At 40.4% G+C, this 22,998-nt stretch overlaps 1 protein-coding gene across 2 annotated transcripts in view; it reads left to right on the forward strand.

Moving 5' to 3' along the window:
- LRP2 (LDL receptor related protein 2) overlaps window positions 1-15,969 on the forward strand; it is a 221,836-nt gene extending 205,867 nt beyond the window's left edge. Inside the window, exons 72-80 of one of the 2 annotated variants that reach the window (XM_033231218.1) lie at window positions 3,016-3,135; window positions 5,255-5,345; window positions 6,192-6,259; window positions 6,431-6,551; window positions 7,103-7,232; window positions 8,282-8,383; window positions 10,049-10,156; window positions 13,993-14,064; window positions 14,248-15,969. In XM_033231218.1, coding sequence (XP_033087109.1) covers window positions 3,016-3,135; window positions 5,255-5,345; window positions 6,192-6,259; window positions 6,431-6,551; window positions 7,103-7,232; window positions 8,282-8,383; window positions 10,049-10,156; window positions 13,993-14,064; window positions 14,248-14,415 — 980 coding nt within the window. In that variant the 3' untranslated portion in view covers window positions 14,416-15,969. The remainder of the gene's footprint in view (window positions 1-3,015; window positions 3,136-5,254; window positions 5,346-6,191; window positions 6,260-6,430; window positions 6,552-7,102; window positions 7,233-8,281; window positions 8,384-10,048; window positions 10,157-13,992; window positions 14,065-14,247) is intronic. The other variant, XM_033231219.1, reaches the window with a different exon arrangement.
- Window positions 15,970-22,998: the final 7,029 nt, after the last annotated feature.

The following is a 22,998-nucleotide window of genomic DNA, read 5'->3' on the forward strand; positions in this document are numbered from 1 at the left end:
AGTAACTTGTGTGCCTAAGTCACATAAAAAATGGGTGAGTTTTAATCTCAGAAATGAAATAATTTTTAGGTTCAATTCTATCCAACCCAAAACTCAGCATCTTGCTGTATTGGCCCAGTGTTCAGTATGCCAAAGTCCCAGGTTGAATGCTATGGATATGTGGCCTTTGACAAGTCACTCCCTTCCTGTCCCCACATGTGAGTCATGAGTGGAGTCCGGGGTTGTCTTGAGTCTGCTGATATTTTGAGACCCTGATCAGCCTTGAAAAATTGCAACTCAGAGCTGAGACTCCCATGAGATGACAGGGATGGCAAATGCCTTTTCTAGGGCATGGCTCCCTTGTTTTGGAAGTAGTACCACCTCTCTCCAAAATGCTCCAGAAAACTCCAGACCCTACCAATAGAATAGCTTTTGTACCCTAAGTGCCCTTGCAGCTTTCACACTTGGCCATTTTAAAGGTAGGAGAGGAAGGCACAGTATACCTGGAAAGGCCATCTCCCCTCCCTACCACCTCTGGACCCTGAGGAGAAGGCAGAGGAAAGTCTGGAGGCTGCCCCTGAAGGAAAAGCATCTCAGCCAGCTGATGCTCAGGGAAGGGCGGCCCCTTTGGAAAGTGCTGGTGGAGTGGGGGTGGGAGTGGGGAGTACAGCTCCAGCCCAGCTGTGCTAGAAGAGCATCTTGTTTGAACCAAGAGTTCTGAAATTTGAGCATGCCTCAGAACTATCTGGAGAACTTGTTAAACATAGATTCTTGGGCCCCATCTGTTGGACTTCTGATGCAATATGCCTGAGGTGGCCTAAGAATTTGCATTTCTTTTTTATTTTTTAATTTTTTAATTTTTAATTTTTTTTATTATACTTTAAGTTCTAGGGTGCATAACGTGCAGGTTTGTTACATATGTATACTTGTGCCATGTTGGTGTGCTGCACCCATCAACTCGTCAGCACCCATCAATTCATCATTTATATCAGGTATAACTCCCAATGCAATCCCTCCCCCCTTCCCCCTCCCCATGATAGGCCTCGGTGTGTGATGTTCCCCTTCCCGAGTCCAAGTGATGTCATTGTTCAGTTCCCACCTATGAGTGAGAACATGCGGTGTTTGGTTTTCTGTTCTTGTGATAGTTTGCTGAGAATGATGGTTTCCAGCTGCATCCATGTCCCTACAAAGGATGCAAACTCATCCTTTTTTATGGCTGCATAGTATTCCATGGTGTGTATGTGCCACATTTTCTTAATCCAGTCTGTCACAGATGGACATTTGGGTTGATTCCAAGTCTTTGCTATTGTGAATAGTGCTGCAATAGACATACGTGTGCATGTGTCTTTATAGCAGCATGATTTATAATCCTTTGGGTATATACCCAGTAGTGGGATGGCTGGGTCATATGGTACATCTAGTTCTAGATCCTTGAGGAATTGCCATACTGTTTTTCATAATGGTTGAACTAGTTTACAATCCCACCAACAGTGTAAAAGTGTTCCTATTTCTCCACATCCTCTCCAACACCTGTTGTTTCCTGACTTTTTAATGATTGCCATTCTAACTGGTGTGAGATGGTATCTCATTGTGGTTTTGATTTGCATTTCTAACAAGTTCTCCTGTGACGTTGATGCTGCTGGTTCAGCGACCACATTTTGAGAACCGCTGCTCTAGTCCCTTGCTACTCAGAGTGTGAGTCATGGGCCAGGAACCTTGGGATCCTATGGGAGCTGGCTAGAAATGCAGTCTCTCAGGCCCACCTCAGACCTTCTGAATCAGAATCTGCATTTTAGCAAGATTCCCCAGGTGACTGGTAGCACATTCACATCTGAAAAGCTCCACTCTGGAGGGCTGACAAAATGGTAATGAGACAGATATTGATGGAGGCTTCTGGAAAATGTCTTATTAATTTATAGCTATGCTTTGTCTATGGTTACATCTTGAATGATGGACAATCAGGATCACAGAATGTTAGTCTGAAAAGGAATGTAAAGATTATCCACTCCAGTGCAACCCTTGGATAAATCATAATATATGCTAAGGTAGAAATAATAAGATTCTAGACTTACCCGGGGAGCTTTTAATGGTAATACTTGAGCTGTCTCCCAGACCAATTTAAATCTGAATCTCTGTGAATGGGCATCAGTACTTTTTCTTTTCTTTTTTTTTTTTTTTTGAGACGGAGTCTCACTCTGTGGCCCAGGCTGGAGTGCAGTGGTGATCTCGGCTCACTGCAAGCCCCACCTCCCGGGTTCACGCCATTCTCCTGCCTTAGCCTCCCGAGCAGCTGGGACTACAGGCGCCCGCCACCATGCCCAGCTAATTATTTTGTGTTTTTAGTAGAGACGGAATTTCACCATGTTAGCCAGGATGGTCTTGATCTCCTGACCTCATGATCCACCCACCTCAGCCTCCCAAAGTGGTGGGATTACAGGCATGGGAACCACCACGCCTGGCCTGGCATCAATAGTTTTGAATAGCTCCCAGATGATTCTGAGGAATCATTGCTCTAAATTCCCTTTTCTTGCAATTAAGGTAACTGAAACCCAGAAGAAATGTCTCCTTGGAGGGTTGGGGTGGAAATCACATCCAATATACTTTGGATAGACCATCTGTTATGATCTATCCAGATTTGGGTAGTGACAAATCTTGATATAGTATGTGGATCTCACTGGTCTTTGGAACCATCTCAAGTTGTTTAGCACTGAGTAGATTTTCAGGTTAGTCAGTGAACCAGATACTCACCTTCCAAACCTCTCAGGGCAGCAGAGAAGATAAGTGATGCCAATAGAAAATGTGAGTGGTACAGAAATTGGCCAGAGGGCCCAGAGAGGGACTATCCCACTGCACTGTGGTGGCAGAGATGATAGTGTAAATGAGGGTGAGTAGCCAGCTGACACATGGACTAGAGGTGTTGGGATGCTGCCTAGGCTCTGCTGTCACCTGGCAGAGCTACTTCCAGTTGCTGGGTATGTCTGTAGTCAGGTTATTCATTCTGTCAGGACCTAACTGCTGTTCTCACCTGCTTTCCAGTGCCCAACCTTTGCAAACAGATCTGCAGCCACCTCTGCCTTCTGAGACCTGGAGGATACAGCTGTGCCTGTCCCCAAGGCTCCAGCTTTATAGAGGGGAGTACCACTGAGTGTGATGCAGGTAGGAGCACTGCCCGAGCAGCCACAGGGGCCTGGGAGCACTCCTCTGCTGCCCGCAGGAGTCTGAAGAATCCCTGTATGCTGGGTCCTTGCAGCAGAGTGGGGATGGCTGGAAGGAGGGATAAGGGATGTGGGAGGTATGAACAGAGCTGAGTGGGACTTAGGGGGCAAACAGAACCGTGTTCCAGTGACTGCTGAGAGTTATTTGCTAAGATCTGTAGAAATATAGATTCAGTGCCCCTAAATCTATTGCTGCGTTGTTTTGTAAAAACATTTTGAAGAGTGACTTCTTATAAGACCTCTACCTCAAGCTGGATTCCCGTTGCCCCAGAATCCACTCAACCTTAACTGGAGCTCCTCAGGGTAGAGAACCATGTTCAGTTTTGACAACTGAAAAAGGGCTACCTTTTGAAAAGTGCTTTATGTTATAAGGAGATGAAGACCAGCATGAGGAAGCTGTGGTTTAATTCTTGTCCCAAATGCTGTGAGTGATCTATTCTTGGCAAGACTTTTTTCAGTGACTCTTTTAAGGAGTTAATAAGCCAGGCGGGAACAACTAGTGTCCCTAACTAGCATCTGGTGCTGGAAAAACCTGTGAAAATGTCATCCTGCAATTCACTAGTGGCCCATTTTATGGCTCACATCCTTGGGGCCTTCCCCCAGTTTTAGCTGATGGGGAAAGGAAAACGCTTAACCATCTTCTACCACCAGGGGGAGCAGGCAGTTAGACCAGGGACCACCGTTTGATTCATTCCAAATAGGCTGAAAAGTTGGCGGGTTTAGGGAATGAATCCAGGGAGAAAAAAACTGCTTCTTGTCTCCCCTCTTCCCCTACTCTTGCACTCATCCCAACACTACTGGGGAAATATTGATAGGAACCCATTCTTTCGAGCAATATTTGGAACAAAATGACAATTTCAGGCTTATGAGATTTGTTCTATGGATAGATTGTTTTGCCACTTAATGCAATTTCACATTGTAGGAGCAGCGTGGTCTTGGTTGTCAGCTCATCTACTACTTTTCCCATTTAAACTTTTTGCCAAGCGGATTTCATCAAGATTCTTGTTTTAAAGAATTTTAACCGAAGTAAGCACATGAATGATGGCAGTCATTCCATATAGGGCTTCAGTTTGGTATAATAATTAAGCGATTAGTCCAGTGAGATTTCTTGAGTGCCAGCTATGTTTCAGGCACTCTTCTAAGTGCTAGAGGTAACAGAAGTGAACAAAACAGACAAGCTCCCTGTGTGTATTGAGTTTACATTCTAAGAGGACAATAAATAGAGAAGTCAATAAATATATAGTAGGTCAGGTGGTACTATGGAGAAAAGGAAGGCAGGGGAAGAGGGATGAGGATGGATTGGGTGGGGATTCTCCTTTAGATAGTGTTCAGGGAAGACCTGTCTGATACAGTGAACATTAAGTAGAGACTCAGATTGAAGGACTGAGCCAGGAGGGTATCCAGACTCTTTAAATAATATACACATGTGACCTATACTTATTAAGCACCTTCAACATATAAGACACTGAAGCACTAATACCCCGTCAGGCATATCCTGGGAGTATGTATGGGCCTAGCTGGGAGCAGGGACCTGGAGTAAGGGCAGTTTGGGAGGACTTGAAAACTCAGGAGCTCTTTAGCTAGCTGTCTATCAAATATCTCTTTATGTGTAGCTATGTGACTGCCTGTTGACTGATCAATTACTGACGCTTTGGTGCCTTTAGTTGAAGTTTCAGGGTGGGCCTACATTAAACTCTTGGTTTTAACTGAGTTCATGGAGAATTCTGAAAACTTCAAATGAGAATGTGAACATTTTAAGAGATTATTTTACCACTAGGTTCTTGTAACTATTAATATATGTGCTCCAGAGTCTAGTACCTCTCCATTGTTTTTTGGGAAAAATTCTATAAACTGCCTCCTTTCTTTCCACTAAATGTATGTTACTCTCCAAGACCTTAAGAAAATTCACTGGACTTAGGGGGAAGGTAAGCTTTGACAGGGAGACTAATTGGCTGGCTGGCCCGCCCCTCCTCCCAACCCTAACCCGGGCCGGATTGCATGGTGTGGGCACTCTGCTGAGTACAGCTGACTAACACTTGCATGGCTTTCCCTTCCTGCAGCCATCGAACTGCCTATCAACCTGCCCCCCCCATGCAGGTGCATGCACGGAGGAAATTGCTATTTTGATGAGACTGACCTCCCCAAATGCAAGTAAGTCTGAATGTTGAGGTCCCAGCTATAGACCTTGCCTCTGCTGGGGAAATTTGAGACCTTAAAGTAGCCAGGAAAACAAATACAAGAACCTCACCAGTTCACTAATTCTTACATTTTAACCAGCTTGCCTTCCCTCGAGGGAGTCCACGGAGAACTGAGGCAGTGCTTCTTTAGCTAGAATGTGCATAGGAATCCCGTGGAGATCTGGTTCAAGATCTCCATTGTCATGCACACAGATTCTGCATTTCTAACAAGCTTTGGGTGAGGCCACAGGGTCTTGGACCACACTTTGAGGAGCAAGGAGTTAGAGAAATGGCAGCAGCATTTTCCTACTCACCTGGTATTGTTAATTACAACAGGGCTGTGGGAGAAGAGCTGTCTGCAGGGCTGCTTTAGCACAAGGCACTCATAATGAGCAGAAAGACTGGGATGAAGATTCGGAAAGAAGACTGTGTTGAGAAAACTCTTAACATGGAGCAAGATAAATAGATGTCTTTAAAAAGCATTTACTGAAAGCATATAAAAGAAAAAAACATAACCATGGTTTCCATTTGTACTCTCTAAGGAAGCATTGCATAGATTAGACACCAGCAGGTTTTCGTGACCAGACTCACCCCATCAGTGCCACAGCTACTCCATTAAAAGTGAATTTCTAAAATCAGAGCACTGTTCTTTCTGCTTGTCTTCTCTTGGCAGAATAAACAAAAGTCATGCAGGATACATTGTCTGTTCAACATGTAATTTATGCAATCAAAGCTCTCTCTACTTCAGGATGTGCTCAGAAAAATGCAACAGAAGCCTAAGAACATAACAGCTAGTGAATGATTTTGTTTTTCCTTTCAGGTGTCCTAGCGGCTACACCGGAAAATATTGTGAAATGGCGTTTTCAAAAGGCATCTCTCCAGGAACAAGTAAGTTTTAAGAATGTGAGCAACCTGGAAATTACTCATAGTCCCTACATTGAATGCTGTCACAGCTTTTCTACTTAACTCAGTCTTTGAAGGAGTGTTTCTAGTCCCCAGTTTCTGCCAGGATTGCGGGCTCCCGTGTGTTGATGTGCTCTCTGCTCTCTTCTTCTATAGCTGCAGTAGCTGTGCTGTTGACAATCCTCTTGATCGTCATAATTGGAGCTCTGGCAATTGGCGGATTCTTCCACTATAGGAGAACCGGCTCCCTTTTGCCTGCTCTGCCCAAGCTGCCAAGGTCAGTTTCATTATGGGGAACGTTGATGTTTGAAGCCTAAGTAATTCATAGGAAGCCATGGGAAGGACTTAGTTTTCTTTCTAAGTTAAAAAAGCACAATATGCGGTTCACCTATTCCACAGAAACAAAAAGTAGTGAGGATGTAAAGCAGTCACTTCAAATCACAACTTTAGTCAAATGCTTCTCTAAAGCCTGAGTGACAAGCTGTGTTTTGTAGTCCAAATGGTTGTGCCTACTGGTAGGTGTTCAGGTCAGAGAGAAGTGAAAAGGCAGCTGTGTGATAGCCCAGGCTTTATCCTTCTATGTGCTGGACTCTTTTTCTTTTAGATCTCATGGTTCAGGAATGTGCTTTAACGTTTCCAGGTAGCTAAGGGAACTTACTACCATATTTGACAGTGTAAATTCAGAGTGGGAATTGAGCATTACATTTAAGGAAGATTTAGCAATGTGGAGGAAAGGGTACTATTATGAAAGGTTGTATTTGTTGTTTTTGTTGCTGTTGTTGTTGTTGTTTTAAATAACAAGACACTATTTTGGTTGCTTCTTTCCAGCTTAAGCAGTCTTGTTAAGCCCTCTGAAAATGGGAATGGGGTGACCTTCAGATCAGGGGCAGATCTTAACATGGATATTGGAGTGTCTGGTTTTGGACCTGAGACTGCTATTGACAGGTCAATGGCAATGGTGAGTATGGTTTCAAAATGATTATTTGAAGGTTGTCATTTATAGAATAAATACTTTTTATAAAGAATAAAATTCACCTAAAGAAGACTGAAGTACAGCAGGAGGCCTCTCAGAATAAAGTCTGCACTACACAAACCAAGTTAGGAAACATTAGGCTTGTTGCTGAAAGGTGTCTAAAAACGTTGGTAATAAAATTGGAATTTACCCCTGCTCTAAGCCACGCTGTTGAATTGGAATCATGAACAGTCTTAAGTTTAACTTGAATATTGAAGAGCTTTCTGGTTTTTTTGAGGGTGGTGTGTGGGGAGGACATGATATTTTGTTTTTATTTGATGACATTTTATATGTATAAAAGGAGTAGGGAACTATATTTTTCCTAGTGTCATATATTTTTCTGCCAATGTATATGATGAAATAAACAGTGATTTTAGAGTTGGCATTGTCCAGACCACGGCTCTGCCACCTACTAAGTATGTGAAAATAGACATGGAGCTTGATATCTCTGACCCTCATTGTCCCTGTTGGTAAAATACAATAATACCTCCTGGGAGGACCAAATGAAATACTTTGTGAGGGGGCTCCCACAGTCTTGGCACTGAGGGGGCTTTCTGTAATCAGTATTGGGAAACCACTTTCAGAATTTTGTGTCTCCTTCAAATCTTTCATTTTTTCCCTTCCCTGAAAATATAATACTATCCATTCTTTTTCCTTCCCCTCTCTCCTTATTCTTCTTTTCTTCTTCCACTATTATCCTTTTCACTGTTGCCCAGACCCAATTCCCAAGTGAGTTATTTAACAGAATTTGGATATAAGAAAAATGCTTCTGTTTCCTTGAGTTGGTAAATGAGTGCGTGTTATGTTACTTTGCATAACAATTTGCCATATGGAGGCCTTGTGTTTTGCTGGTTTTTTTTTTTTTTTTGCAAGTTCTTTTTTGGGTAACTTTGGCATAGCACCTAGCATACCTCCAGGTGTGAGGAAGGCACCTTTCTTTGTGTGTGAACCAGATTAGTATGGTGTAATCTCTCTTTCTCTGTCTGTGCCATCAGAGTGAAGACTTTGTCATGGAAATGGGGAAGCAGCCCATAATATTTGAAAACCCAATGTACTCAGTCAGAGACAGTGCTGTCAAAGTGGTTCAGCCAACCCAGGTGAGAAACCATACAGTCTTTTCTTTCAGTTACTGCTGTTGCTGGATGTTAATCTATTGAGTTATATCTTCTTAGGATTTTCCTAACCTTCCCTCCAAATGGAAGGAAGCATAGTGAGTGGTCCATGCTGCAGCTGCCCTATCTGTAGGAACAGGACCAACCCAAGGACATAAGACCTGAAAACAATCAGAATCCTGTTCTGTTGCAAGTGGTGGAGGTTTGGCAACCATGCCGGGGCTGCTGACCAAGAAACTTTCATTCTGAGTAGTGTCAGAGCAAGAGAGGTCTGAGTCCCTCCAGGGGCCTGGTAAACACAGTGCCTGAAGCACCACAGCTTCTCTACAAATACTTGTGGAATGAATGAGTGGAGAATTGTCAGGTCATTATACAGGAATTTGGAGACTGGGCCCACTTTCTGGTTCTTGCTGCCATCCCAAGCATGTGGTTTGAGGTGGATTAAAGGGAGAGGGACCTCTTATGCTTGCTATTGCAATACTTTCCTGAAAAGTACAAAAGTCTCTAGAGTTGATGGGCAGATATCTAAATTTCCTTGTTGCAGCCTTGTCACTCAGTCATCTTTAAGAAGAGCTGGGAGATGAAATAGGAATATAGGTGAAGGGAATAACTTTTCATAAGGTCTGCATCAATAGCCGCAGCACCACTTCTAGTGCTTGTCAACTGCGAACATGTGTCTCCTTTGTCACAACTATGGCCTTAGTGACAATGAATAACTGTCATTGTTAACACCTATGCTCCTTTTGGACTCGAGATATGGCACATTTTAATACAGAAGCTAGAAATGTTTATTTTGCAAATATTTTGTGATTTTAAGATTGGAAATGTTTAAATCTTGAAAGCATTTTCCCTGATCCTTTGATAAACAGACATGAAAACTTTAATCACATGATAAAAAACATATGACATTTCATTTGACATCTTCACTTAAAATAAAACGAGGCTATGTATACAAATGCATATCCAAGTTTGAGAATAAACAAGTAATGAATGTGAAAATATAGGAAAAGGAGTGAATTGTCTGCCTTGTAGTTTATTATATATTCATGGTAATTTGGTCTTAAAAGGGAACCTTGGAATTGTATGAATGTTATAGAAAAATGCATAGAAGATTATTAATTCTATTATTCTCATCTTTTCAAAAATTCAGCCTCTTTTTAGTAGTACTATGAAATCTTAATTTCCAAAGATAGGATTTATTAATATTCAAAGAAATTATTAAGATCCGAAGATAGGATTCTCAGTTCATCAGTGAGGTTGGGGAATTATTCTTGCTGTTCTTCTAGGATTTGGCTTCCAGTATATAACTAGAGTATCTTTATCCAAAAATTTGGTCAACAGTGGGAGTAAGAAGGCATAGAGAATACAGTAGAAATTGCAAGTAGTAAGTGAGAGTGGGACCAGTGAGGGATGTATTTGCCTCCCAGGATTAAGGTATGAGGTAACTTAGTGGTTGCTGCTCTTGTTTTTGGGGCAGTGGGAGTGATGTTTAGTCCTGGCCTCTGGGTCATGCAATTAAAAATGGTGTCTGATGATGTCTGTGGGAGAACAAGATGGCAAAAAGAGCCAGAGTTTGTACAAACTTTACAGCAAATTTATTTACTACTGAATTCTTTCAAAATTGTGTAAAGGCCTTTAATATGTCCACAGGTGACTGTATCTGGAAATGTGGATAATAAGAATTATGGAAGTCCCATAAACCCTTCTGAGATAGTTCCAGAGACAAGCCCAACTTCCCCAGCTGCTGATGGAACTCAGGTAAGTTGCTGACTCCTGAAATAATGTGGGATTTGGAAAAACTTTGGGATGGCCGGGTTGTTATTAACCTTAAGCAAACAAGGGAGACTCTGACATGATCAAAGATCCCAAGATGTGTTGACAGTTAATAAATATAATTTTTAAAAAAGTCATAGATTGAAAAACTTTCCACCAAATAAAGCTACATTCTAACATTGAGTTGGGAATAATGTTCCTTGTAACATGGGAGAACATGTCACAAAGAAGAACAAGTAGACTTCTGGATCCAGTACCTTCAGACCAGGGACATTGAAGTTGAGAAATAGACTCAGTATGAATAAAGGTTTCACTGTGTCAAAGATACAGATGAAAGATTCTTCTCTGTGTGTCGTGATTTCTCTACAGCATGCATCTTTATTCCTGCTCCTGCTATTACCGATCTTTACCACTAGATGGCACGAATTTACATACTCTGCCCGTTCATCATCCATCTGTTAATGATTGGCCAACCAATCATCTAACTAAAGTTATTGCTATCGATGTGTCAGGCATGGTGTTTAATACTGGAGACTGAAAGAAAAATATGCCAGTAGATGGAGCTTCTTAAACATGCCTGCAGGTCTTTTGCAATTGGTACACTATTTGTTCTGCAGGAAAAAATTCAATAAATATATTTGATATTAAACTCTGTATTAATGTGTATCATTAGTTTTAATGAATGCATATGCAGCTATCCCGATATTGCTGTTTGAATCTGGACAAACTGTTTTACCTCTGGGGCTAGAGTCCTCAATAATATTTCTCACTGGCGGCACTATTGGCATATTGAGTAGGACAGTTCTTTGTGCTACAAAACTGTCCTAGGCACTCAGGGAATTTCAGTATTTCTGGTTCCTGTCCACTAAATTCCAGTAGTGTTTTCCCTAATTCATTGTGACCCCATAAATCACCTCCCGTCCCCCAGCACATGTGCACTCACTCTTAGTTGAGAACCACTAGGATCTGGAATGTCTCTGTTCTAAGATTCTACGACCAAGTTTGTGAAGTAATGTAAAGAAATGAAAGTCTAAGAGTAGTTGGAAATTTTACCATTTTATACAATCTTTATTTCTCAAATTTCATAATCTATAAACATTGATATCTGGATAACTTGGCAGTCTCACTATCACCTTAAACATTGATTTCTGTTCTGCTCATTTAAATCAAAATAAAATTTGAAATAAATTGATGCTGAGAAGAGTATAAGGTTTCTGTACGCCTTCTCAAATTCCCTTATTTCTTCTTCTCATGTCACGCACACACACACACACACACACACACACACTCACAAACATACATAAATATTGTCTAGAAAGGAATTTTCAGTCTCATATTTTTCAAGGGACTAAACATTTTTTCTTCAAGCTGTATTAAAAATGGATTTAGAAGATTAATTTTCCACAGACACATGGATACTTGAATGTCATATATTTGGTCCTCCAAACCTGAGTCAACCTCAAGCTAGTGCCAGATTTATTTTGTATTTTCAACATTTTTTCTCAGTCCATCTCTAGTCTAGTGATCTTCTTCACTAAATAGAGATTTTCCCCAGCTGGTACAGGAAGGTGACTGTGGTGGGGAGGCTGAAACCTCTGCCTGCATGTCTGTTACCTCTGACCTGCATGTCTGGTACCTCTGACCTGCATGTCTGTTACCTCTGCCTGCATGTCTGTTACCTATGACCTGCATGTCTGTTATCAGAAACAAAATGTATACTGACAGGATCTTTCAAAGGAGAGCAGATCTTTGCTAATTATAGTCCTTTCTTTCTCTTTCCCTTTATAATACCTTGGTTCCTCCTCTTACTTTTTTACATTAGTGAGGCTGAGACCCTCTAAAATGTGTCTTCCTTGATACGTCCAGGGATCTTACTGTATTTCTTGCGTCCTGGGCACTGAGATAATAGCCAGCATGACTTAAAAGCAGTAGAAGTGCTTGGGTGAGATCACCTAGGTTGACTTGAACATGCTAGAGTCTCACAAATGTGTCTTTCATCCATAAATATGTTAAAAGACTAACAATTAAAAACATGGGCTGGGCGCGGTGGCTTATGCCTGTAATCCCAGCACTTTGGGAGGCCGAGGCGGGTGGATCACGACATCAGGAGTTCAAGACCAGCCTGGCCAACACAGTGAAACCCCGTATCTATTAAAAATGCAAAAATTAGCTGGGTGTGGTGGCACATGCCTGTAGTCCCAGCTACTCAGGAGGCTGAGTCAGGAGAATCGCTTGAACCTGGGAGGCAAAGGTTGCCATGAGCCGAGACTGCGCCACTGCACTCCAGCCTGGGTGACAGAGCAAGACTTCATCTCAAAAAAAAAAAAAAAAAAAAAAATTCAGTTCTATCATTTTCCAAAAGTTACATTGATATGCATAGGATCCCCCAAGGAGACAGAAACGAAAGTCACCATTCCTTTTCTCCTGTTAGTAATTGCTTAACTCCAAGTTAGCCATTTCATTTTGAAGCAATGGCATCTAGGAGATTTTAGCCCGCCCCACTGAACTGTAAGGGCCCAGAGGCAGGGCTCTGACCTGAATGTCTTCATGTTCCCCTTGGGGGCACTATGTACAAAGCAGGAGCTCACTTGAATGTGGGTTTAAGTGAAGACCTCTTCTACTTCTGTAGCCCTGTGTTCCCCACTCCTCCATAGGCTGGTCCCCTGCTTTCACAGAGTGAGAGACACCCCATAAAACCTGCGGGCTGCCTCAGCTTCTGTTGAGAGTAGACTGTCTGTTCCCTTGTCTGGCAGTCAGTACGACAGGCAACTTTTCAGTAAGGCGTGGGCCACGCACCATGGTCCAGCGTGATTCTCTTTGGGTTCTCCAGTTTATGGACCCCTGGGTCCCCTGAGTAATCATTACCTGCCCTTCTACCTGCAATTCAGTTGTAGAATCTTGCCGTGACTCAGCAAATATAGGATAATAAGTGTACCTACCTCTGGGGTTTGTTAAAAAAAATCAGAAACTTGGCCGGGCGCGGTGGCTCAAGCCTGTAATCCCAGCACTTTGGGAGGCCGAGACGGGCGGATCACGAGGTCAGGAGATCGAGACCATCCTGGCTGACACGGTGAAAACTCGTCTCTACTAAAAAAAATACAAAAACTAGCCGGGCGAGGTGGCGGGCGCCTGTAGTCCCAGCTACTCGGGAGGCTGAGGCAGGAGAATGGCGTAAATCCGGGAGGCGGAGCTTGCAGTGAGCTGAGATCCGGCCACTGCACTCCAGCCCGGGCGACAGAGCGAGACTCCACCTCAAAAAAAAAAAAAAAAAAAAAAAATCAGAAACTTATAAAACGCTTAGAGTAAGCACTCAATAAATGTTAGATGTTTTTGTTATTATTGTTATGATACAGGAGGGAATGGTGAAGGGAGAGGAGATACTCTTGAGTTGACCAAAGAGTGTTACTTTAGGGAATAAAAGTTATAGTTGGGCTTCGCCATCCCCACCCAATTTTCAGGCAGTCCCAGAAATCTCTTTTTCTCCAGATGCATCTTGTGTATGTCTGTTTCATGTGTTCTCTCTGTACTGAGGTAACCAGGTGATGTGCTTGTAGATACTATGGCACAAATTCTATAATATATAAATTAAAATCAAAGAAATATTTAAAACCATTGGATGAAAAGAGCCCAGAGAGTTTCAGTTACTGTTCAGGGACCACAGGAGGAATTGAACAATTTACCACATGGGCTAAATCATGGTTCCAGGTCCCAAATTGCTTTACCCTTCAGTAAGAAGAAACTTTAAAATTGAGACAGGAGGAAAAGAAACCCACAAAATTATACCATTACTGAGAGGTTTTTGTTTTCCCCTTTTCATTTAGGTGACAAAATGGAATCTCTTCAAACGAAAAACTAAACAAACTACCAACTTTGAAAATCCAATCTATGCACAGGTAATTTTTAACAAGTTTTCTTAGCACAGACATTTTTTTCTTAGAAATTATGTGATTGGTTAAATTGGACACACACTTAGATTATTCTGAGCAGAGTGGCCACAAATAGTCTTCTTTATGAAAAACCGTGTATGTTGACCTTGGGGTAATAAATGGCTGATTCCTGTTACGTTGTGTTCTTAGATGGAGAATGAACAAAAGGAAAATGTTGCTGCGACCCCACCTCCATCACCTTCGCTCCCTGCTAAGCCTAAGCCTCCTTCGAAAAGAGACCCAACTCCAACCTATTCTGCAACAGAAGACACTTTTAAAGACACTGCAAATCTTGTTAAAGAAGACTCTGAAGTATAGCTATACCAGCTATTTAGGGAATAATTAGAAACACACTTTTGCACATATATTTTTTACAAACAGATGAAAAAAGTTAACATTCAGTACTTTATGAAAAAATATATTTTTCCCTGTTTGCCTATAGTTGGAAATATCCTGTGTGTCTTTTTTTACTTATGCTGTCTCATATTTTTACAAATAATTATCACAATGTACTATATGTATATCTTTGCACTGAAGTTGTCTGAAGGTAATACTATAAATATATTGTATATTTGTAAATTTTGGAAAAATTATCCTGTTACTGAATTTGCTAATAAAGGTGTCTGCTGATTTGGGTGGTGATCATTATAGTAAATGATCCAACGAGAAAAGGAATGACTTGGGACCTTTAGCTGCGTCTAAAGAAGAGGCACTGCTCGTATTTCCTATCAAATTATCTAGGAAAGGAGTCCAGGCCCCGCTCTTGGGTCCATTTTTACACATTAGCACTTAATTAATGTTCAATATTACATGTCAATTTGATTAATGGGTATGTTGATAGGGGCCACTATGTGTTGTGTAGACATCTGGACTCAACTGTAGTCTCCTCAGATAATACAGAAGGTAGAAAAAGCAATTCAGTTTGGCCCTTCTGTGTGTTGGGATTGTCTAATCAGAACTCTCGTTTCATGTGTGTTCTCTCACTAGCTGCCAAGGCAACATTTGTATTTGTGATGTCTATGAGGAAATCCCATATCATTAAGTGCCAGTGTCCTGCATTGAATTTGTAGTTAATTAAATGAGCTCTTCTGCTTGATGGACCTTGGAGCAATTTCTCATTCAAGGTGGTCACCGACCCCAGTAGCTGGAGCTCAGTAGCTGAATTTCTGAAACCAAATTTGTGTCTTCATAAAATAAGGTGCAAAAAAAAAAAAAAAAAAAGAAAAAGAAAAAGAAAAAATACCAGTTAAGCAAAGCCTCAACTGGGTTTTTGTTTCTATGAAAATATCATTATAATCACTATTTATTTCCTAAGTTGAACCTGAATAGAAAGGGAAACCATTCTTTTTAAGCTTTTTATTAGGCCCTTTGGCTAAATGTGTACCTTCACATTAGAATGTACTGTACAGTCCAGATCTTTTCTTTAATTTTTTTTTTTTTTTAAGAGATGGAGTCTTGCTATGTTGCCCAGGCTGATCTTGAAGTCCTGGGCTCAAGTGATCCTCCCAGCTCAGTCTCCTGAGTAGTTGGGATTATGGACGTGAGCCACTGTGCCTGGCTTCCAGCTCTTCTCTTAAATAGTGGGTATAGTCTGCACAATAGGAACCATGGCAGGAATACACACTTTCCCATAGCAAATAGCATTCCTGACTCTCTGTGCTAATATTGCACATTTGTTGACCAATGAATGAATGGACGGATGGATGGATGAATGAAACATATACTACTGATTATTTTATTCCAGAGTTCTCAAAATATTTGTTGCTCATATTTTGAGTGCTGATTGTAATTACTTGGAAATGTACTTTGATTAGATAAACAACTGGAAATAATGCTGCTGAAAAATTTCTAATAAATGTGTATTTTATCAGATGTTTTCTGTGTGCTTCATAAGCCCCGGTCATGAATCAATTGTATTTTGCTGTGTAAAAAGATTGAGGCTTTGAGTGCTCTTAGTCACACCAATTCTGTACCACTCCCTCCCGGAATTGAATCCAGAGCAATTTGATTGAAAATCAAGCCTCCACATTCATTTTGTTTGTGTCCATGATAGTCTGGGATAAGTTATAGGAAACAACTCTCCAGAAATGAGTAGATATTAGCATCCCAGGTAACCACCAGTATAGCCAGTCGTTGAATGCTGTCCATGGCTAAGGCAGAGCAGGGAGTGCATATTCCTGTTTCTCTAATAACTAGTGTTCCCCTAACAGTCATTTGTTCAAGAGGACGATTTCCCAGCCAGCTCCTTTAAGCATAGGCTGTGAACCATCTTCCCACTGTTAATCTCTCTGAGCCTCAGCTGCTGCCTCTATAAAATAGGGGGCTCGGTTGTGAGACCCCAATGTGGAAGTGTATATAGAGTGTAACCCAACACCCAGCATAAAATATACCCTCAATTGATGGAAGCCATGATTATCATCATTTATGAAGTAAAGGGAAAATGGAACAGCCATTTGTATGTTTTAAAAAGTTCCTTGGGTGATTTAATGAAGAGCCTTGGTTGAAAATGATGATTCGAAATAGAAATGGCTGATCTTTCTTTTTTAGTGGAGGAGGTTACGGAGGTGAACAAGATTGTGTCTGGGACTTTGAAAGGATTCACACATATCTTGTCTATAATGAGGCTGAAGAGCAGATGATAAAAAGTTTGGTCTTGCTTTACTGTCATTTGAAGGTGATAGGAAGGGCAGTAAATACTCCTGTACATAGAAATGGGAAAAGGTTGAGAAGATGGAAGTGCATATTCACATCACAGCACAGGGAACTGAGCCACTGCTGAAATACATATACCTTTCCTGGATTCTTCCAAGGATCCTGAGGAGTTGTTTGAGTTTGTTGCATATATTCTGGATATGAGTCCCCTGTCAAGTGAATAGTTTGCAAAAATTTTCTTCCATTTAACAGGTGGTCTTTTCATTTTGTTGATTGTTTCCTTTGCTGTGCAGAAGCTTTTTAGTTTATTATAGTCCCATTTGTCTATTTTTGGTTTTGTTGCCTGTTCTTTTGAGGTCTTAGTCATAAATTCTTTGCCTATAAGAAAGTCCAGGAGAGTTTCCCCTAGGCTTTTTTTTCTAGTATTTTTATAATTTTGGGTCTTACTTTTAAGCATTTAATCCATTTTCAGTTGATTTTTGCATATGGTGAAAGATAAGGGTCCAATTTTTTTCTTCTGCATGCAGCTACCAATTTTCCCAGCACCATGTATTGAAGAGGGTGTCCTTTCCCCCATGTAGGTTCTTGTTAGCTTTGTCAAAGATCAATTGGCTGTTAAATATGTGGCTTTATTTTTGGGTTCTCTATTCCATTCTATTGGTCTAGGTGTCTATTTTTATACCAATGTGCCATTTTGGTTACTATACCTTTGTAGTCAGGTAGTGTAATGCCTCCAACTTTGTTCTTTTTGCTCAGGATTGTCTTGGCTATTCGAGCTCTTCTTTTTGGTTCCATTTGGTTCCGTTTGTGAAGATTTTTTTCTAATTCTTTGAAGAATGGTGTTGGTATTTTGATGGGGATTGTGCTGATTCTTTGTAGATTGCTTTGGACAATATAGTCATTTTAACAACATTAATTCTTCCAATCCATAAGCATGGAATATTTTTTCATTTGTTTGTGTCCTCTTCAATTTCTTTCATCAGTGTTTCGTAGTTTTTCTTGTAGAGATCTTTCACCTCCTTGGTTAAATTTATTCCTAGGTACTTTTTTTTTTCTTTTGTAGCTATTGCCATCTTGATTTCTTTTTTTTTCTCAGCTGGCTCATTATTGGTATATAGAAATGCTACTGATTTTTGTACATTAATTTTGTATCCTGCTACTTGACTAAATTCATTTATCAAACCTAGGAGTTTTTTGGTGGAGTCTTTAGATTCTTCTGGATACAAGATCATATATCAGCAAAGAAGGACAATTTGACTTCCTCTTTTACAATTTAGATGTCTTTTATTTCTTTCTCTTGCCCAATTGCTCTGGCTAAGACTTCCAGTACTATGCTGAATTGGTTAAAAAATACTTATCTTGTTCCAGTTCTTAGAGAAAATTCTTTCAACTTTTTTCCATTCAGCACAATGTTATCTGTGGATTTGTGATATATGTTTTTTATTATTTTGAGGTATCCCTAGTTTGTTCAGAGTTTTCATTCTGAAGGGATGTTGAATTTTATCCAACCTTTTTTTTTTTTTTTGCATCTATTGAGATGATCATATGGTTTTGTTCTTCATTATGTTAAAGTGATGTATCATGTTTATCGATTTTCAAGTGTTGAACCATCCTTGCATCCCTGGTGTAAATCCCACTCGATCTTGGTGTATTATCTTTTTAATATGGTATTGGATTCAGTTTGCTAGTGTTTTGTTGAGGATTTCTGCATCTGTGTTCATCAGGGGTATTTGTCTGTGGTTTTCTTTTTTTATTATGTTCTTGTCTAGTTTGGGGATCAGGGTAATGCTGGCCTTATAGAATGAATTAGGGAGAGTTCCCTCTTTTTTGGAATCATTTCAGAGGGATTGGTATTAGTTCTTCTTTGTACCTTGGGTAGAATTCAGCTGTGAATCTATCCAGTCCTGGACTAAACTTTTTTGGGAGACTTTTTATTATGGATTCAATCTTGCTACTTTTTATTGGTCTGCTCAGGTTTTCTGTTTCTTCCTGATTCAATCTTGGTAGGTAGTATGTTTTTAGGAGTTTATCTATTTCCTAGATTTTCCAATCTGTCAGCATATAGTTATTCATAATAATTTCTGATGATCTTTTGTATTTCTATGGTATCAGTTGTAATGTACTCTTTTTCAATTCTGATTTTGTGTATTTGAGTCTTTTCTTGGTTAGTCTTGCCAGTGGTTTATTAATTTTGTTTATAATTTTTGAAGAGCAACTTTCGTTTTGTTAATGATTTGTATTCCTTTAAGCCTCTATTTCATTTAGTTCTGTTCTTATCTTTATTATTTATTTTCTTCTGTTCATTTGGGATTTGGTTTATTCTTCCTTTTCTAGTTCCTTTAGGTGCATTGTTAGGTTGTTAGTTTTTCTGCCTTTTCGATATAGGCATTTAATGCTATAAACTTCTCTTTTAGCACTGCTTTTGCTGTGTCCCACAGATTTTGGTATGTTGTGTTTCCATTTTCATGTGTTTCAAGAAGTGTTTTTATTTCCTTCTTAATTTCTTTATTTACCCGATGGTCATTCAGGAGCATATTATTTAATTCCCATGTGTTTGTATAGTTTCCAAAATTCCTCTTGGTATTGATTTCTAGTTTTACTCCATTGCACTCTGAGAAGATACTTGATATAATTTTGATTTTTCAGAATTTGTTGATACTTGCTTTGTGGAGTAACATATGGTCTATGCTGAAGAATGTTCCACATATTGATGAAAAGATTGTATATTCTGAAATTATTGGATAGAATGTTCTGTAAATGTCTGTTAGATCCATTTAGTCTAAAGTCCAGTTCACATTTAATGCTTCTTTGTTGACTTTCTGTCTAAATGATCTGTTTAATACTGAGAGTGGGGTGTTGAAATCCCCCACTACTGTTGTACTGCACTCTATCTCTTTATATCTGGTAATATTTGCTTCATGAATCTGGGTGCTCCAGTGTTGGCTGCATATCTATTTAAAATTGTTATGCCCTCTTGCTGGATTGATCCCTTTATCAACATATAATGACCTCCTATGTTTTTTATTTTTGTTTCGGTTTTTTACTGTTCTCAACTTAAGGTCTGTTTTATCTGATATAACTACTCCTGCTTGCTTTTGATTTCTGTTTGCATGGAATATGTCTTTCCATCACTTTACTTTCAGTCTATATGTGTCTTTACTGGTATGATGAGTTTCTTATAAGCAACATATAGTTGGATCATGTTTTTTAATCCATTCAGCTGTTATATTTTCAGAATTTAATTTAATTTGTTTATGTTCTAAATTATTATTGATATGTGAAGCTCTGTTCATTCCTGTCATATTGTTAGTTGTTTTCTGGTTGTTGTAAATATTCTTTGTTTTTTACTTTTTCTCATGCTGATTGTCATTGTGGTCTGGTGAATTTCCGTAGTGGTACGATTTGAGTCCTTTTTCTTCCTCCTTCATGTGATTACTTTACCAGTGAGTTTTGTATGTTTGTGTGTTTTCATGATGGTAAATGTTGTTTTTTCACTTCCAGATTTAGAACTCCCTTGAGTATTTCTTGTAGGCCCAGTTCAGTCTAGTGGTAAATAAATTCTCTCAGCATTCACTTGTGTGGGAAAGACTTTATTTCTTCTTCATTTATGAAGTGCAATTTTGCTGGAAATTATATCCTTGGCTGGCAGCTTTTTTTTTTTTTCTTTCAGCACTTTGGGTATGCCATCCCATTCTCTTCTGCCCTGTTAGGTTTCTGCTGAGACATCTGCTGTTAGTTTGCTGAGGGTTCTTTTATAGGTTGCTAGATGGTTTTCTCTTGCTGTATTTAAGATTCACTCTTTACCTTTGACACTAAACAGACTGAGTATAATGTGCCATTGAGAAGAACATTTTGCATTGTGTCTTTTTGGGGATTACTGAGTCTGCTGTATCTGAATGACTAAATCTCTCGCTAGACTTGAGAAGTTTTCATCTATTCATTAAATAGGTTTTCTAATCCTTTGTCACTTTGCCCTTGAGGATACCAATAAGGCAAATATTCAATTGCTTTGTGTTGTCCCAAATGTCACAAATACTTTGTTAAATCTTTTAAATTTTTTTGTTTATTTTTGCCTAACTGGATTATTTCAAAAGGGATTCTGAGATCATGAGATTCTTTCTTCGGCCTGATCTAGTATACTGTTGAAGCTTTCAAATGTATCGAGAGCTTTTGTATTTCCTTCAATGAATTTTTCACTTCCAGAATTTCTATTTGGTTCTTTTAAAAAATATCTATTTCTTTGTTAAATTTCTCATTCATATCCTGAATTGTTTTCTGATTTTTTAAAATACTGTTTTTCAGAATTCTCTTGTATCTCACTGAGCTTCTTTAAATCAATGTTTAAAATTATTTATCAGGAATTTCAAAAATTTCTTTTTGATTAAAATCTATTGCTAGAGGCTAGAGAACTATTGTGTTCCTCTGGAGGTGTCATGTTTTCTTGCTTTTTCATGTTTCCTGGGTCCTTATGTTGATACCTGATGTGATGGCTGGTGTAACAGTTGTTTCTTCTCATTTTTGAATTACTTTTGCAGGGGATGACTTTTTCCGAAGTTATATCTATGGTGTTGATTGGGTAGGATACTGTGGCTTTGATTCTGAGTGCATGAAGTAGGGTAGTCTTTGTATGATTTCTTGGACTATAAACAGCATAGGAGTATCTGTGCTTTCTGTAGTGAGTTAGGGTGTGGTTATTAGTGGAGGCTGTGGTGAAGTTGTGTTGGGGACTAGCATGCCAAGTGTGCCAATATTCAGGCCACAGTGGTGGCAGTGGTGGGCTGAGTATGCCTATATTTTTTGCCCCAATGTGGTATACAATGGTGCCTGTGTTCATGGTTACTGGTGGGTCAATTCTTAGGTTTCCAAGTGGCTTGCTTAGATGCCAGTAGTGGCAACGATGGACCAGGTGAGTGGGTGGGTTCTCAGGCACCTTGGACAGCTGACATGGCATCGGTGATAGCAGTAGCAGAAGTAAGGTGATTCTCTGGGTCACAGACAGTATGCATTGATGTTGGTGGTGGCTCCAATGGACTGGGCAGGCCAGTCTCCAGGCCTGCAGATGGCCTTTGCTGATCAGCACCAGCTGAGGGTAGTGCCAGGAGTTTAGGTCCAACCTCACGTCCCTGGGAGGAGTGTTCAGGTTCTCAAGGTGGTGGGTTGGGTTGGGCAATCCCCAGAACCCTGGGCTGTGTGCTCTATCCTGGAGTTTGGGATGGGTGAAGCCACATTGGCTGAGCTTGTGTTCAGGCCTCCCAAAGGTGAGAGCCAAGGTGATCCTCAAGTCCTAGGTGGAGTGCTCAGGTGACGAATGGCAGCATCCATGCTAAGGCACTGCCACTGAAGACGGTGTAGTCATCTTCAGTGACTACAGCCTGGGTTGGCAGTGGGGGAATGCACATCCATCTTACTTCCCCTGGCCAGGCAGGCTGCCTCTCTCCCTTCTTTTCCCCTGCTTCTGATGTTTCCTGTCACTTATCTGTTGAATTTTATCATTCTCTCTGGGATAATGTATTTGAAGTGTGATGTCTATATACTATTTTGGTTCTTCTAAGTGCAGGAGGTGGGTATGAAATGCTTCTAGTCAGCCATCTTGAAGCCCCTCTCTAGAAGTGTTTTTATAAGAATAGTTGCAGTTCTCCCAAATCATACAAGCTAAGAGGGTTGCATTCAGGTGGTATTGGTGGGGTGGGCATTCTGGGTCCTCCTGGCAGTGAGGAGGCTGTGGGCACCCATGGTCCTGGCTCACTACTTGTGGGCTCCTCCCCCTGGGTGACCAGGTCAGTCCTTGGCTGCTGAATGGTCAGTCTTCTCCCCATCCCCAATACTGACATGTCAAAGCTGCTGTTCTTGGTGAGGTGTGAGAACCCTTCCACTAGCATGATAAATCTTCGATGAGATGACTAAAAGGGGACTTCCCTCTCTGGGTTTAACTAGTGCTACACATCTTTCCTCAGCCTTTTCTGCTGGTTTCGTATCCTTCCTTCCCTGGGACAGTGCCACTGGATTCCTTAAGAGCTTCCTGGGAGGGAATCTGAACAATACTTAGAGGGTTGCTCTCAATAGAGTGTCTTCAGACAAGCCAGTGCTCTTCAGTAGAGCTCTTCCCCTGCTAGAAAACTTTTTGCAGTGTTGTGGAGCTAAAGTATCCTTGGCCTTCCTTTGCATCCCTCCAATCTGTTTAAGAATTTTTTGCATTGGGGCTGTCTGTCTCATAGTCTACCTTGACTCTTCTTTGGGGGTCCTATAAGG

This window comes from Trachypithecus francoisi, unplaced genomic scaffold, assembly GCF_009764315.1.
Source record: "Trachypithecus francoisi isolate TF-2019V2 unplaced genomic scaffold, Tfra_2.0 Lachesis_group13, whole genome shotgun sequence".
NCBI lineage: Eukaryota > Metazoa > Chordata > Mammalia > Primates > Cercopithecidae > Trachypithecus > Trachypithecus francoisi.